Consider the following 15,647-nt stretch of genomic DNA (forward strand, 5'->3'; position numbering starts at 1 on the left):
GTATATGTGCATGACAGACGACAGCTTACACGTACCGAGCCGGATATCTGCCGCCTTAGCAGTTCATGGTGCTTGGTAGGGTCTCTCGTGATGTGATATGATATGCAAAGCTGTAGATGCCCAGTTAGTTGTGTCATGCCATGTGCGAGAGGCATAGATGATTTGTGTAACCCGGAAGACGTCATTTGTGGCTAGTGCCCCTTGAGCAGGGTCTGGTAGCGTGTGGCGCCGCTATGCGGGGCCCGTACTCTTGACAGGGGCAAGTTGAAAAGGGCCCACGCGACCCCCAGGGCCCAGGGAGCGGCTTAGGTAGTTAGTTGACCGCGGCTCAGTAACTCTTTTGCTCCTCGCCCTCCACACTCGACGCCTTTTTTCCCCAGGCATATATTCTTTGCTTTTGCGCCACAATTGCCGTTTGTAGAAATCTGGTAAGTCATCTATTTGCTCCTTTGCTCGCTGCCGTTTGTTTTACTATGCCCCTTTCACATGCGACAGAAGGTGCCATACTCAACGAATTGTTGCAGTCTTCAGCCTCAAGTGCAGTCAGCGCCACGCCATGTGACTAACAAGGAGCAGTCCCGATACCAATATGAGCAAGGCAAAGTCACCCTACGATTCGCTGCGGAACATACCGCTGTACTACGACCACTCCGACTCGTACAACTCGGCCCTCGACCTCATACTTGCTCTGCGGCCGGAATGGCGCGACACCAAGGACACAATTGAATTCACAAAGTTTACCGATGGCATCACAAACACGGTATGCAACACGCTCGCAGCCATGCGTTGGCGACGACTCCTTTTCCAGACGCACGGCTAAGACGAGGCATAGCTTTTGAAGGCGGTGAACAAGCTACCCGGTCTTTCCAAGACAGAGGTAGACGACGATGCGATACTACTGCGCGCATATGGCAAGGGAACCGACGTCCTCATAGACCGCGAGAGTAAGTCGGTCCAGACGGCAATTCAGAGGATACAGCCTAACATGACTTCACAGAGGAGACACGCTCACACTCGCTTCTCGCGCGCCACAACCTCGCACCCTCTCTTTACGCCCGGTTTGAAAATGGTCTCCTATACAAGTTCATTCAAGGCAGCGTGTGTACGCCCGCTGATCTACGTCGGCCAGAGGTATGGCGAGGTGTAGCTCAGAGGCTAGGGGAATGGCATGCCACATTACCTATATCGAGTATTAGCAGCACATGTCCTGCGCCCGCACAACTCAGATCACAAGACAACAAGCGTGAGTCTCTGGCTGCCATGGCTACACTCACGCCAGGCAAACCTATTCCGAATGTATGGACTACTATGCAGAAATGGATCCTTGCGTTGCCAACCAGCACCACGGCGCAGCTGGACAGGCGAGACGAGCTGATGCATGAGCTCGAGAGCTTGACTGAGCTTCTAGGTGATACACCTGGCATCGGCGGCTCTAACCCCTTTGTCTTCGCCCATTGCGACCTCCTCTCAGGCAATGTGATCATCGAGCCAGAGCCCTCGTCGGCGGCAGTCTCGCGCCGCTCAAGCGCTTCAAGCGGCTCCGACGAGCCCGAGACGGCCGCCGCATGTGTATCTTTTATCGACTACGAATATGCCACGCCTGCGCCCGCCTCATTTGACATTGCAAACCACTTTGCCGAGTGGGGCGGCTTCGAGTGCGACTACTCAGCCATGCCCACACGCACCACCCGCCGCGCTTTTCTAAGCGAGTACCTTCGCAGCTTCTGCGCACACCAGAATACGTCTTACAATGCCGCTGAACTCGAGGAGCTGTTTGACCAAGTCGACAGGTTCCGCGGTGTTCCGGGCTTTTACTGGGGCATATGGGCCTTGATTCAAGCGCAAATCTCCCTCATCGACTTTGACTATGCCAATTATGCAGAGGTTCGCCTGGGTGAGTACTTTGCGTGGAAGAAGACGCTTGGTGGTGGCCGGGAGGAGGACAATGAGCGCATAATACTACGGGAGAAGGTTTGGGCCCAGGATGAGTGATTGTGTACAACGACTTTGTTACTTCTTGTACGTGTTTTGGGAGAGTGGGCGAAGAAGCTACAAGGCTGTTAGCCAGTCAGTCAGTCAGCACATATTCAACATGGTTTCTCAAAGGGCGCTGGGGCGCTGTTTTCTTCTTACTCTTCTTCTTCATGCGCATCTTGGCTAGAGCACTTAACCTTGTTTCTATCCCCCCGGTCTTGTATCAACTTTTAATAGCTTCACACTAGAAATGTCACTAATCCAATGTGCAAATCTGGAAACTGTCGGGCAAGTTTTCGTTTGATAAGTGTTGATTTTGATAAAGTTGAACGACATGGATATCTTCATACATTAAGCAAATTACTGCTCCTAGGAAGTCTAGGGTCTGCGACCATTTTACCTTCCATGTTTCCTTCCCTTCGACCCAATTAAATAACCATGCTTTTCCCTTTGTGAGATCTTGTCCACTCATTCATATCCAAAAGTGAGAGAGTGAGAGATTCGTGAAATCATCATTGTTCCAAAAACAAAACCCCCAAACCCCAAAACTTTTAATAAAACTAAGCCTCAACCGTGAAATCATTCCCAGAATTCAACCAATCCATATCATTCATGCCATTTCCGCCAAAATTAGCCGTATAGTCAAGCGCTGCGTCGTCCATATTAAATGCCTCGCCGACGGCATCGAGGTTGAGTAACTGATCAAAGTCGTCGAATTCATTGTTGAGGGGTAAGCTCGAGAAGAGCATCTCGTCGTCCTGGTGGTGATTAATGTTTGCGTTGAACGAATTCTGCGGCAGATCCAGGGTGCTCCACTTTGTGAAGTTCATGGTCTCTTCTGTTGTGTGCGACTCTGTTGTTGAAGCTGAGGCTGTGACGTTGATGGCGGGCGACTCTTGGGAAATTGTGATGCTGGATACGTGCTCGTGGTCAGAATCGGGCGGTGTGGATGCGAGGAAGGTTTCGAGGCGGCGGGCGACTTCTTCGTCGGTGACGTTACGTTGGTTGTGCTGTTTTTCGAGGGCCGACATGTTTGTTGTACCGCTATCTGGTGGCGGAGTCAGGGTTGTAGGCCGCGTCAGGTTGGGCCGCATGTTTGTTATGCGGTTCGTTGCTGTTTGAACAAGATCCAAGCGTCTGCCGGCGTCTACCAGGTCCTCTACTGTGGTTACAGGCGCTGACTTGGCCATGGGTGAAGTATGCGCTGCTGCCACAGGAGCAACGTGGATGCCTGCTTTGCGGATGGCGGCCTCGAGGAAAGCTACCGAGTAGTCGGCAGCAGCGTACAGATCGCGCAGTTTACCCATGACAGCCATACACTGGCAAAATCCGCGTAGAGAAGTGCGACGTGTTTCCTCCTCAGGCGCCTTGATGTCAAGTAGGTGGATGATGATGGCTGGGAGGAGAACAGTGACACCTGTTGTTGGTAGGTACTGGACAAGTCCGCTTGCATCAAGACGCTGAGCGATAGATGTAATCGCTGAAGCAGCCCGACGAACATTGCGACGCGAAACATCAAGAAGTTCGGATTCGGCGCCAGCTTTGGGTGGAGTACATGCTGACGCACCTTGGGCGTTTGGTAGTACCTGGGGCCGATGTAATGCTGACAAGGTCGTAAAGAATACCATGTGTAGCAAGCATCTAGAAAGATCAATCGCTGCATGGCCACTGGGCTTGTCGGTATACTTGGCTTCTTCGGGGAGCTCCGACACCCACTTCTGGAGCTCTTCGTCGCAGGTTTTAACCTCACTTGTCGCGGGATCCAGCTTCTTCGGTAATAACATCATGGTCGTACGGTCGTTTTGTAGACCATGGTTGTTGTTTAGGACGCAATACTGCTTGGAGAGCACATGAGAAATGCACAGACATAGCCTAGCCTTCTCAATGCACATGATGGCCAGCTGTCGTTGCGCGTCCACGTCTCGGGCTATACGGCAGTCGGCCGGCAGGCACTTGATCGACTCTGGGAGGGGTGCAATCTCAAAGTCATCGAGCGTCAGCATCGGAACATCGAAGTCCTCGGTCTTTATCCTCGTTGGCCGTCGCATGCCGAGCGCGATAAGTCGGTCTCGCATGTAGGTTGACCACCATATCCGCTTCCACAGCTTAACACGCTTGGTGTCAAGATTTGTGTTGTCAGGATTGCGGTGAAGTCCAATAGTGTGTGCAACGGACGTTGCTACGCCCATCCAGTGCCATGTATCTTTTTGGTCATCGGGTGTCTCATAGTAATAGGTCAGCAGCAACAGCGCTTGGACGAGTGAAACACGGTCCGACTCGTAATCAAAATCGTAGAGAATCTGACGTCAAAATTAGCATAAGATTCACATGTTGCCGACTGTGCAGCACCACGTGAGTTTCACATGTTGGCATGTGATCGGAGTTTGGGTTCTCCGGGCCCTCGCACAGTTTTGGGACCGGATATAGTATGCCAAGACTCCCGAGGAAAGGAAGGATGACGACTTACTCTGGTCTTTTGGAAGAAGTCTTTGCGAGCGTCTTTTCGGGTAGCGTAGCCCGCACTGCGCAAATGTTCCATGCCAACGAAGGCTGATCCGGCGAACATGACAGCCTGGAACAAGATCAAGCTGACTTTACCATTGGCCCCATCTCGTTGGTCCACCATTGTCAGAAAATCGTGGAGATCAAGCAATGGCATGTATGGATGGACGAATTCCACGTATGCGCGTAGCATCTCGCTGCGGAGGCTTCCTCTTGGTACGGTCAGAGCGCCCTTCTTCTCCAAATATGAGATCTCGTCGGGCCCGATCCTAGACGGAAGAGGCTTGATGAATTTGGGAAGCTCGCCAGGGGCAGGCTTTTTCGGCAGAGAGCCGAAGAAAGGCGCTCCTCGTTCATTGCTAAAGGGCGAAAACGGTAGCGTAGGTAGGCCATTGATCTGCGATGTGATGGAGAGACGGCGGTGCGTGTCTGAAATGTTGGGAACAGAGTTGATGCGATGGCCGTGGCTTTGATCTGTAGTGCGATTAGAGGCGTGGTAAGATGTGCAATGGCTAGTTCAACGTACAGATGGAGTGCGGGACATGCTCGTCTCGTCTCGGTTCAGACTCATGTGACGCTCGCGACGAGGCTGGCTGGAGCGATTGGACACCATCTAGTGCGTCACGCGATGCGATTTTGCGGGTGGTGGTGGTGGTGGTGGAGGTTGAGCTCGCGTGTTCAGAGGCTTGATCGTCATCTTTGGACCATTTCCTGCTACAGTCAGTGATCCGTTGACCCGTTGACCCATAAGAGGGCGTGGGTGGATATGGAGTGGGCGCATGAGCAGCGATTGGCTAGAAAGCTCAATACGATTGTGACAGGCTGGACGGACCACAAGTGGCTAGTCGACAACTGCCGAGCCTCGGCCAACGCTGCATGACGACGGCATACCCAAATCGTTGATCAAACAACAGTGCGGTTGGGGGACTAACTTTTTGCGTCTGCTCTCTGACACAATGCATTCGACCTCGTCCAGTCTGCAGTTTGTACAGGGCGCGCCATGTTCGGTAACATTGCAACGAACTTTGCGAGCTCGACAACATTGGCACGCTTTCGAAGCCCTCCTTTTCACTGAACGTCCGGTTGCATGTCCGTCGAGGCCGGCCTGGGTGGCCTTTCGTTTCGGTGCTTGGAATTCATTGTGGTGGTCGGATGGGGAGGCCGAATAATCAGACATGGCTGTGAGGTCTTGTCGTCTGGGGGGTTGTTTTGTTATTTGTCTGGTTTGCAGCAAGATGCAATGCAGGTAGCGGCGAGAGTTCCTATCATACACGAGGGGTCTGGGGGCAGGCTCAGAATATAAAGCGCACCCTTGGGAAGAGTGGATTACATGGCAGGGCTAATCGTGTGCTCGGGCATGCAGAGAAACCGGGCTTCGTCTGGTGCGATTTTAACGCTCATGACGCCGCGTCGCCGCCTCAGTCCCCACTAGGGATCGTTGGTGAGTACCCCAGTCCCCCAGATGCGGGTGTTCGGCGCTATGCCTTGGCGACTAAAGACGCCGGTGTTTCTCGGATGTCATCGGGGCAAAGGCCGCTCTTGGGGACAAAAGGCGGTTGGCATTGTCAGCTGCTAGACCAAGGCTGATGCCCACGAGGACGACATCACGTAACCCAGCGCAAACTCTAGCCATGGTGCACGACAATTGCAGACGCATATCCATGGACCCATGATACTGGACGTGACGGAGACTTGAAGGGTCCGCGACACTACCCAACTCACGTAGAGTATGGTCATGGTCATGGTTGTATGTATACCGGTAGGGTGACGGAAATGAAGGTCCCAAGTGCGGCGCCATTGGTGTCGACGGGCGGACGGCCATGACCAAGCCAGACAGCTCTGGATTCCATAGCCGAAGTGCTAGCCGTCTCGGGTGCACGTGAGGGCACATAGGCGTCCAAAGCTGCTTGATGCTTGCGGCTTTTTGCCAATTCTTCGGAGGGGTCCATTCCTCCGATGCATGCCCCCGTTGCCCCCATAAAACATGCACCGCTGTTCTTAGCGGGCACCGTGCTTGCCGCCTCGCTGATGAGCTTGCTGACCGGTCCACCAAATCACCCTGAACCTGTCGCCGTACACAAGTACGTGACAACAAAGCCAGAGAGTGTTGACGGCTGCATGCAAAAGCCACTTGCCGTTGTGTGATGCCGGCCACATGCACGGGGCAGAGACGCAGACGGGCGACTGGGAGGAGAACGAGTGGAGCGGAGGCTTCAGCTACTGCTACCCAGATTTGCGGGGAACGCTTTCCCCTCTCGGTGAAGTCTCGGACGACGCCCTGTCTCTGCATGTCGACACGCATGCGCACAAACCGCCAATCTCACCCTTCTAGGATCCCATACCAAGGGTATTACTCCAGGAAGATGCACTGCCCCTGGTGCAGCTCCCGTTCAACTTTTTTCTTCTTTGCGTACCTAGCCCTTCATATCCCGCACCCGTTCCCCGCCAGTGGGGTACAGGACACGTTCCTTACTAGGACTGCCTCTACGCTCAACGGTAGCCTAAAAATGTTTCAGTCCTACAGCTTTGTCACGTTTGTCTCTTCTCACCTGCTATTTTAGCGCATATGTGCACACACACACACTGATCTGCAGGGTGAATGCCGGTGCGATCCCGCCAGATACTGTAGCTGAGCCTCAGCGTCACCTGTGAGCACCGACTGTCGCATTGTGCCAGAGACGTGCGCAATAACTATCGCTTAATCAATCGCGCCGGTGAGACGGTCTGGACAAGACGCTTCACAAACTGGCCGGGGTATGCCGGCACTTACCTAATATTCGGATCGGACATGTACGAGTACCACGGTCCCAGCTCCCATCACAAGCATACATGTAAGTTACCATCAATTTTGCCCAATTGAACAAGACTTCAGACATTGTAATTCCGACTAGAATAAAGAAACAGGCCGCAATACCTTGTGTACTACGAGACTGCATCCATTCATATTTTGCATACCCATGCTTATGTGTTGGCCTTTTCAACCCGGAATTGTTATCCGCTCATTCAGACCGGAAATGCACATCCTCAACGTAGCCAACTATGAAGCTCGATTGACTATCTGCTATCTTCTCAATACAGCTGAACTCATGACTTATGTTACGTAATGAAATGCCAAGATCAAACCATCGTCTCCAAGCGTCAACAGTACCCTTGCTACAGCTTCCATGTCCCCTTTGGCCTCTCCATAGCCTTGGTCTTGCTCTTGAAATTCTTCACCAATTGACGGACTCCAAGATCTAGCATCACGTCCTCAGAACCACCAGGTATCCGTATACCTGGAACCTCACGAGAGATCCCTGAAATACATGTTAGCCATATTCAACACTAGCCCACAAACCAATGCACTTACTCTCTATTAGCTCTCCCTGCCCACTCTTTGTGTATCCGTTACCACCAAACAGCAGCTGCGCCGTCTGTGCGCACTCGTTCAGCACAATGCCACTTTGCGCCTTCACCATGGCCGTCAGACCACCCAGCTCGATATCTGCTGTCGCCTTGGGCAGATGTACCATCTGGTATACAAATTGCTCCACCCACGCCCACTGTGACTCTAGCAGAGCACCAGCCTTGGCAAGGCGGTGGCGTACCACAGGCTGGTCGACAAGCGGTTTGCCGAAGGCTTCGCGTTTAAGCACGTATTCTACTGCCGCAGATAGGGCGACGCGGGCTTGGCGGGTTGCGCCGATAGCGATAGAAAGCCGTTCGTGGTTGAAGTTCGTCATTCTTGTGGAACTTTGTCAGCCATCAAAATCCTTGGAGACTTGCGTCACCCTTACATGTACTTCATGCCCATTCCTTCTTCCCCAACAAGGTTTTCTACTGGTACTTTGACGTCATCAAGCTCGATGAAGGTCGTGCCTGAGCTTATGTTACCGCCAACCTTAATGCGTCGCATGCTAACGCCCGGATATCCTTTCAGAGGTACGACTACCATGGACAAGCCAGTCGGTCCGGGACCGCTAGTTCTCACAGCCATAGTAGCATAGTCCGACCAGATTCCGTTCGTGATCCACTTCTTGCTGCCGTTTATGATGTAGTGCTTTCCATCAGCCGTCTTTTCAGCCGTCGTCGTAATGTTTGCAACATCCGATCCAGCTTCGGGCTCAGTAATGGCGATACAAATTCGCTTCTTGCAGGTAAGAAGTTCTGGAAGGAAGCGCTCTTGCAGTTGCTTGTTACCGTACTTGATGATTGGCGGTAAGCCGAACGAGACACCGACAGTGAGAGAACCGGGGGGCCCTGCGAGACCACTCCGTTGCATCTAACTCCTCGATAAGCTTCGCACTTTAGTGCCAGTCGGGACATGTGGACTCCATACCTCATCAGTATAGATCATCGTATGAATGTAGTCCCACTCCTCGACCTTCACCACGCCAAGGATATCGTGAATACCCAGCTTCTTCAGCCATTCCACCGGCAAAGGAGCTGGAAGTGTGGGAAGCAACATGTTCGCTTTTGCAAACGTGTCCCACACGTGCTCCGGCACCGTCTCATTTGTATCCCATTCTAATGCTTTCTCTAGTAGATGCTTCTCCACGAACTGGCGACATGCTTTCTGCCATTTCAGATGCGTCTCTTTGTAGTACGGGGATGGAAGACCGACGATGTAGGGTGGTTCGGAGAAGGGAAGGTACGCAGTGGCGGACATGGTGGCAGTTGGTCAAGTCCAGGAATCAAGAGTGGACGAGAGGCTGCTTCTTCGCCTCAACTCCATGATGCCTTTATGCTCGGTGTAGAGGTGGAGACGGGAGGATGCGCGGAGGCGCGGAAGTCGGGTGTGGGGTAGCTTCAGATCCAGGCACAAACCGAGGTTCGCCGGGCTTCACGTGATTGTTGTTTCAGCGCCCCGTAATACTTGACAGCAACAGCATCGGTAAGTCCCGTTATTCCATTCCTGATAGGCCTGTCTGGCGCCTACAATAGATTCTGTATGTTAGGGTGTCAAGTATCTCATGTCATCCAGGTACATACATTATACTGACTGCTACCCTCCCTGTCTTGGTTTGCGCACCCGCTGCTGGTCGCAATATAAATAAATTTGTTTGACACGAAGGTGTGTTCGGTGACTTTGAATTGATGTTGGCTTGTCTGTGATGTTACGGTTCAACTTCACATGCGTACCATGGTTGCTTGATGACTCTGGACGTCTTTGTTACCCTACCCATGTAACAACAGCCACTTAAAGGGCTCTTCCTAATGCGGATGAGGTAAATATGAACTGCTCGTATTGTGGCACGCCCTTCTCGGGCTTGCACAAGAACACACCCTGGCGATTGTGTTGGAGATCGACAAGGGTGTTTCCTAGACCAGCTCAACGGTGCCTGGGTTGCTCCTCATAAATTTGACACTCACGCCACTTTTGTAGTCTGCTCCCAAATTCCCTCGTAATTTCATAACTTATAACTTTCACCAAGTAACCTTCTACAGATACGCACAATATGCGTAACCTCCAAATCAAATCCAGTGTGCGAAAATACAAAGGTGACACATAGTCCTCATCCGGTGGCATTCCGGGTACTGCCGCGTCACCGCTAACGTACAAAAAGAGGACACCGATTATCTAGCATCATGGCTGCTCCAAAAGGCCACGGAATGCGGATTCCAGAGAACGCCCAAGCCAAACCTACAGGCTTCATTTTTTGAGTCTAGCACGTCGTCCAGCACGTCCACGTTGCAAGATGGCCAGCAAGCCGCCAGGTACCTCCTCGAGACATACGAATTTGAACCGATGGCCGAAATAATCTCGAAGAATGCGTCCAAAATAAAGTTTCCAGCAAGTGTGGAGGCTGTCTTTGACCGTGTCATCAGCGGTCGTAGGGAAGTCAACAAGAAACACATGGAGCTTCCGAGACAGAAGCGGAATCTGCATAAAGATAAGACGCACGAGTACTTCATATCTGTCATAGAAAGGGCTTACGAAAAGCTGAAACCTTATGTCACTGTGAAGAGCCTTCGAGGAAAGGGAAAGCCTACTGTCCCTGGAGAGCGCGGATCTGGCAACATGACCATGGAGAATAGCTTCGCCGGACTCAATGTTGAGGAAGCCTCTGAATCGGCCGAGACAGAAACAACGGAATCCAACGAAGATGCCGAGGACGACTTACCTGATATTCCACCTGTTCAGGTGGATATAGAGGAGGCAGAGATCGAGGACGAATTTCATTTCCAAATCCTGATGCTCCTCAACGAGCTACACAATATCCTGCAGATTGTGGTCAAGCTATGGGCAGCTTATAGGGATGGTAAGATTGATGTGGTCGTGCCTTCTCTCGCTACCAACATAGCGATTGACATGGCGCGACAAGCAGAAGCTGATTTCGAAGAATTGGTTATCCGTCCGAAGAAATATCCGGTCTGGACATATCCGGTCTGGACACTACCTGCTGTGGCGTACCATTGTCAATCAGCAGAGTTTGATATGAATCCACAAGAGGAGTTGGTCAAGCCTGATATGGTCCGCCATCATGGCATACTGGAGAGAAAGAGCACCGAAGGGCCAGCGGGCACAGAGGAGATCTTCTTCCATTCAGTCTTCTGTGGCATCAGATTTCATCTTCATGCTCTCATATCTGCACCTGGAGGTATACAAGAGCCGGATATCAAAAGAATCAAGGCGGTTCACCCATGGTGGCCAAAGAATATGTTCCGCACCATTGAGCTAATGCCTCAATACCAAGTTGCGCTAAGAACTTGGGAAGATCTCTCCGTTTGCAGACATGACGAGATCAGCCTGGGTGTCCAGACTATGATCAAAAAGCCTCGCGAAATTCCCCTTTGGACAACTTTTGGCATCCAGCTGTTCCTCGAGATTCAAACCACACTTGGCCCCAAACAGAGCCAGCCATTCGAAGAGATTCAGAAAGAAGTCAAGATGTGGAGAAAACGATTTGATGGCAGTAAAGGGGCAGACGGGCGGTACGTGGCTGAGAAGAAACAATGTCACGAGGTCATTGAGATGATCACCAAACATCTTCCATTAGCAGTAGAGTTCGATACGTTCAAGGCGTCCACTCTCCACGACAGTCCTGGAATCAAGAGTACCAGCGACACGACTACTGCCGGATTTTGGACCCCATTTCAACAAGAAGAATTCTACTTCTTAAAGCGTCATCCTGTGCGCTGCGGACTTATGAAGCACCACCTTTATTCTCGCATCCTCGAATTACGCTTTGAAGGATCACAGGACCAGATAAAGCAGATGACTTGGCTCGCCCATCTCTACATCGCTGGCAGGTTGATTCAGCCCGATCTACCTCGGTGGCCAGATATGGAATTTGCCATTCACAGACAGGGCGTAGCCTACCTATTCGGCGGACAAGGCCTACCCACAACCTTGACTCAGTGCAAATCAAAGCTAAAAAAGGCCAATGGATGCGTTTCCATCAACACCGCCAGAGAAACATGTCGACCAGACCGTGCCCGCCTCTTCAAGAACCCGCGTCTCTTGGGTAATGTCTTGGCTGATCAAATGGAAGAAAAAACTTCAGACAGTGTCTACCACGTCCTCCGTCGCTTTGTATGCGACTCTGCCAATCAGACAAGGCTCTACGATCAGTACAACACCTCGCCTGAGATAGCCAAGACCAGTCCACCATTCCAACTCCAGAACGAACCTCGTTTTTCTGCTCTACTACGAGACCTCGGCAACTACTGGCTCCGTGGTGACTTGATCGATCTCTACTTTGACTGGCCTCGCTTCACACGCACCTGCTGTGAAGAGCTCATCCCCGGCATACGCTATCTGTTGAGCAACAACGAGAAAAGTTGTCCCATCAACGATTTCGACGCCGACTTCTACGAGTTCGCGCTCTGGATCATCGACCAGGCCATTCAATCAGAAACTCCGGAATTCGGCACTTTGAAATCAGGCGAGTGGCTCGAAGTATCCAAAATCCAAAGCTCAAACAGGAGGAGACATCTTCGTAACGTGAACATGCTCATTGAGACGTCTGCGTATGAGGATGTGCTGATGAAGTCGGGTGAGTTCAACACCTGGCAGGGTGAGGGCGGATTGGTCAAACTTCTTGGCAAGATTGGGCCGATGAAGATGGTTTTTGACTACGATGGACAGTGGAATGCAAAGAGGCTGTATGAAAACTGGGGAGAAGAACAGAAGAGGAAGAGCAATTTTTGGAGGGCTATGAACAGGTAGTTTGTTGGTTAATTTGCTGTTGCACCTAGGTGACATCAATCCTTGACAGTATGTGTAAGCACCTAGTATTCGTGTCTAGCGCCTGCAGTGACCTTTGTAAACTAGTATAATCAGTATTTTATGTCACCTAGAGCTCATCCGCTATCGACATCCACAGTGACAACATGCAAATTAACAGTCCATATCATTACAATCGACATAACATGACCAACACATCACAATATCAACGTCATTAGATGCGACGAGGTCGTTCTTTTTCTGGTAGCTTCTGATTTTAGGGCATTATTATACATAAGACCAAGAAAACACTGGGATACCAGCGTAGCTAAAATCTTAATAAATAAATAACGAAAGGGCCGCACTACTCACTTTGGATCCTCTTGGCACACAACTGCGCGGGTGTGATAACCATCGCTCGTTTCCTTCGGGAGCGGTGAACGCGAGAAGACCTCTAATCTTCCTCAATTTCACCTTCCTCGCTCCCACTACGGAGGGCGCGGTCTTCCTCTTCCTTCTTCACAGTCGGCTCGGGAACGGGAGTTTTGGACTTTCCCTCGACGCGAGGGGAGTAGCGAGCACGCTGCAAGGTCAGTATGATACTCCGTTCAAAAGACTTGGGCCGTTATGGGATAGGAATCTTCTTCCGTACCTTGGTGTCGCGATCGCGCCTAGTAGAACTCTCATCGCTCTCCCGACGGCGGCGGGCAGACGAAGTGCGACCACCACTGTCGCCGTAGTCTAGCAGACTGACGGTTGCTTCGCGAGGATCGGCTCTACTGACGTAAGATCGCTCACGCTCCGCTTCGCGCTCACGGCGCTCGCGTCCATAGTGATCACCACCAGGACTGCGGCGAGAGCGCTCGTAGCGATCGTCATCTCGACGCTCGCGGCGGGGAATCGGAGACAAACCTGTGCCGTCACTATTTCTGTAGCGTGCCTCCCTGTCTTGCACTGCTCTGCGGCGCTCCGCGGCGTATGGGTCATGTTCAGGTGAGCGAGTACGCGTACGATGACGTCGGTGGGAGTCTGAATGACCGTTGCGATACTCACGGTCTCGGTCGCGCCTGTCCCTATCACGATCGCGATCATCGCGTCTGCTACGGTCCCGACGATCACTCTCCTTTTCCTTCATGCGGGATATAAACTTGTCGAAGGCCGACTCGCGAAGGGTATCTGACTTCAGTGCGCGGTACTCGTCTGTTTTTTCAACGCGGGGACGTACCACTTCCCAGGTGTCTGAAAGCGACACTGGTGGATCAAGATGCTTGATCACAGAGCGGAGCTTGTCTACAGCGTAGCGCTCGTTGGATTCGACGTCTCGACGTTCATCTTCCTCGCGTTTCTTCACCTTCGAGAGCACGTAGTTGTAGATGCTGTGCATGGACTGTTCGTCAATATCAGCGGTGCGAACGTCTTTTCGCATGACACTTAGGAAATCTTCCACGGGGGTAGACGTTGTAACTTCGAAGCGTTCGTGCTAGCAACACAGTTAGTCAGGGCCGGCAAATGGGTATATGAATAGACTTACCTCGAGCACGTCCAGCGCTCTTCGGCGCAGAGAACGGAACTTGCCCTCTTCTACCTCCAAAGCATCCCTGAACAGATCGAGCGGCGAGGATCCCTCTTGTCCGAGCATGGCCGTGTAGCGAGGATCATCTTGAATCACCGTATGGATGTCCTTCCACTTGGTACCAGCACGCAGTACACCGTCCTTGGTCAACTGCTCCAACAGTTCTAGGAATCCGTCGCGATTCTTGCGTTCTATGCGACGTTTGATACGTCGGTCGGCCTGAACACGATCGTTGTGTTCGCGCTGAAGATGCCTGATGTGCGTCTCGAACTGGTTCAGAACATCGATGCGAGTCAAGGTTTGGAATTTCTCGCTCTTGAACTCGTCGTTGCGCTCCAACTTTTCCTCGGCCGCCTGCCAGCGAGTAAAAGGCTCCAGATTTAGACCCTGGAGCAGACCCATTACTTGTTCGAGAGCGGATCGCCTGCTCTGTGCCTCTTCCTCTTCGTGTGCCTTCTTGCATGAAATGATGTACTCCTCAAATAGAGCCCTTCGTTCGGTGTCGTCTTTGGCAGATCGGAAGATGGTTTCTTGGTCGATGATCGGCAACGCTGTCTTCCAGCGCGTGTAGTACTTGATCTCGGGGTGCGAGCGCAACATGGCGGTAAAGTCAGAGCGCAATTTGGCCTGGCGTTCCAGCTCTTTCTGCTTCTCTTGAGCGCGTAGATCGTCACAGTACTTCCTGAAAGCCTCCTCGCGCTTCTCTGGTTCGGGGATGGCGCGCCAGTTGGGATCATGAATACCGGCGCGCACAGCTTGCTGCCAGGTCCAGTCAGGCTGTACTTTCATCTGTTTAAGCACTTTCATAAAGGCCGCCTCTGCCTCCTGCGGGCTAGAGAATTGAAGCTCAGTACCCACTGTAAAGCTGATGTTGGGTCGATCGCCACCAAAGCCAGCTTCACGATCGCGCTCACGGTCATCCCGGCGGTCGTGTCGGTCGGGGCGGTACTCGTCGCGCTCGGGGCGCCTGTTTTCGTAGGGAGTAACACTCGAAGGCGGCCCTGCTGCCCATCCAGACGGTCCTGCAGGAGGGGGTCGCGGGGGCATCTGGTTCTGCCTAGCCTGGTCGATTTTCTGTTGGACAGCCTCGGGTATAGTCCACGTCGTTTCATTTGTGCCAATGCGTGCAAAGTACCGTTTGCCATCTGCCACATGAGCTGTCCAGCCGGAGCCGGGGAGTGCGCGCTAAATTCTGTTGGTCTTTTGTTGCTAAAGAGAAAGGGGGTATTCAGATTGCTTACCTCTACGTCGTCCTTGAGCTCATCGGGCTTTTCCCACGTAGTAACTTTGGTGATGGTGTTGTAGTAGTATTCTCTACCGTCTGTATTTGTCGCAGCCGTCCATACGGGACCTGGAGGCGGTATCATTGGGAGCGGGTAACCATTCATTGTGCTGGTTGTTCAAGGTTGCGCGATGACTGCAGGTGTTGTCGCGCGAACCTTTGAATGT

The 15,647-nt window shown here is 52.1% G+C and overlaps 5 protein-coding genes across 5 annotated transcripts; 2 read left to right on the forward strand and 3 right to left on the reverse strand.

The window, feature by feature from the left end:
* Positions 1-589: 589 nt before the first annotated feature.
* PtrM4_011870 (putative homoserine kinase type II (protein kinase fold)) lies at positions 590-1,992 on the forward strand (the record flags this gene model as incomplete). Its single annotated transcript, XM_001931127.1, has 3 exons — positions 590-760; positions 833-944; positions 998-1,992. The coding sequence occupies 3 exons, from the start codon at positions 590-592 to the stop codon at positions 1,990-1,992; spliced, it is 1,278 nt and encodes a 425-aa protein (XP_001931162.1).
* A 542-nt stretch (positions 1,993-2,534) lies between these two features.
* PtrM4_011880 (cutinase transcription factor 1 alpha) lies at positions 2,535-5,478 on the reverse strand (the record flags this gene model as incomplete). The annotated part of the gene is made up of 3 exons (XM_066103035.1): positions 2,535-4,274; positions 4,442-4,950; positions 5,409-5,478. 3 exons carry the CDS (start codon positions 5,476-5,478, stop codon positions 2,535-2,537), a joined length of 2,319 nt encoding a protein of 772 aa, XP_065965237.1.
* A 2,151-nt stretch (positions 5,479-7,629) lies between these two features.
* On the reverse strand, positions 7,630-9,124 carry PtrM4_011890 (CaiA, Acyl-CoA dehydrogenase; the record flags this gene model as incomplete). The annotated part of the gene is made up of 4 exons (XM_001931129.2): positions 7,630-7,772; positions 7,826-8,199; positions 8,253-8,737; positions 8,795-9,124. 4 exons carry the CDS (start codon positions 9,122-9,124, stop codon positions 7,630-7,632), a joined length of 1,332 nt encoding a protein of 443 aa, XP_001931164.1.
* Positions 9,125-9,914: 790 nt separating this feature from the next.
* PtrM4_011900 (uncharacterized protein) lies at positions 9,915-12,628 on the forward strand (the record flags this gene model as incomplete). The annotated part of the gene is made up of 2 exons (XM_001931130.1): positions 9,915-9,957; positions 10,023-12,628. The coding sequence occupies 2 exons, from the start codon at positions 9,915-9,917 to the stop codon at positions 12,626-12,628; spliced, it is 2,649 nt and encodes an 882-aa protein (XP_001931165.1).
* Positions 12,629-13,079: 451 nt separating this feature from the next.
* Positions 13,080-15,586, reverse strand: PtrM4_011910 (FF multi-domain protein; the record flags this gene model as incomplete). Its single annotated transcript, XM_001931131.1, has 4 exons — positions 13,080-13,208; positions 13,278-14,105; positions 14,157-15,383; positions 15,440-15,586. 4 exons carry the CDS (start codon positions 15,584-15,586, stop codon positions 13,080-13,082), a joined length of 2,331 nt encoding a protein of 776 aa, XP_001931166.1.
* Between the last annotated feature and the right edge of the window lie 61 nt (positions 15,587-15,647).

Source organism: Pyrenophora tritici-repentis, chromosome 1, assembly GCF_003171515.1.
Source record: "Pyrenophora tritici-repentis strain M4 chromosome 1, whole genome shotgun sequence".
Taxonomy (NCBI): Eukaryota; Fungi; Ascomycota; class Dothideomycetes; order Pleosporales; family Pleosporaceae; genus Pyrenophora; species Pyrenophora tritici-repentis.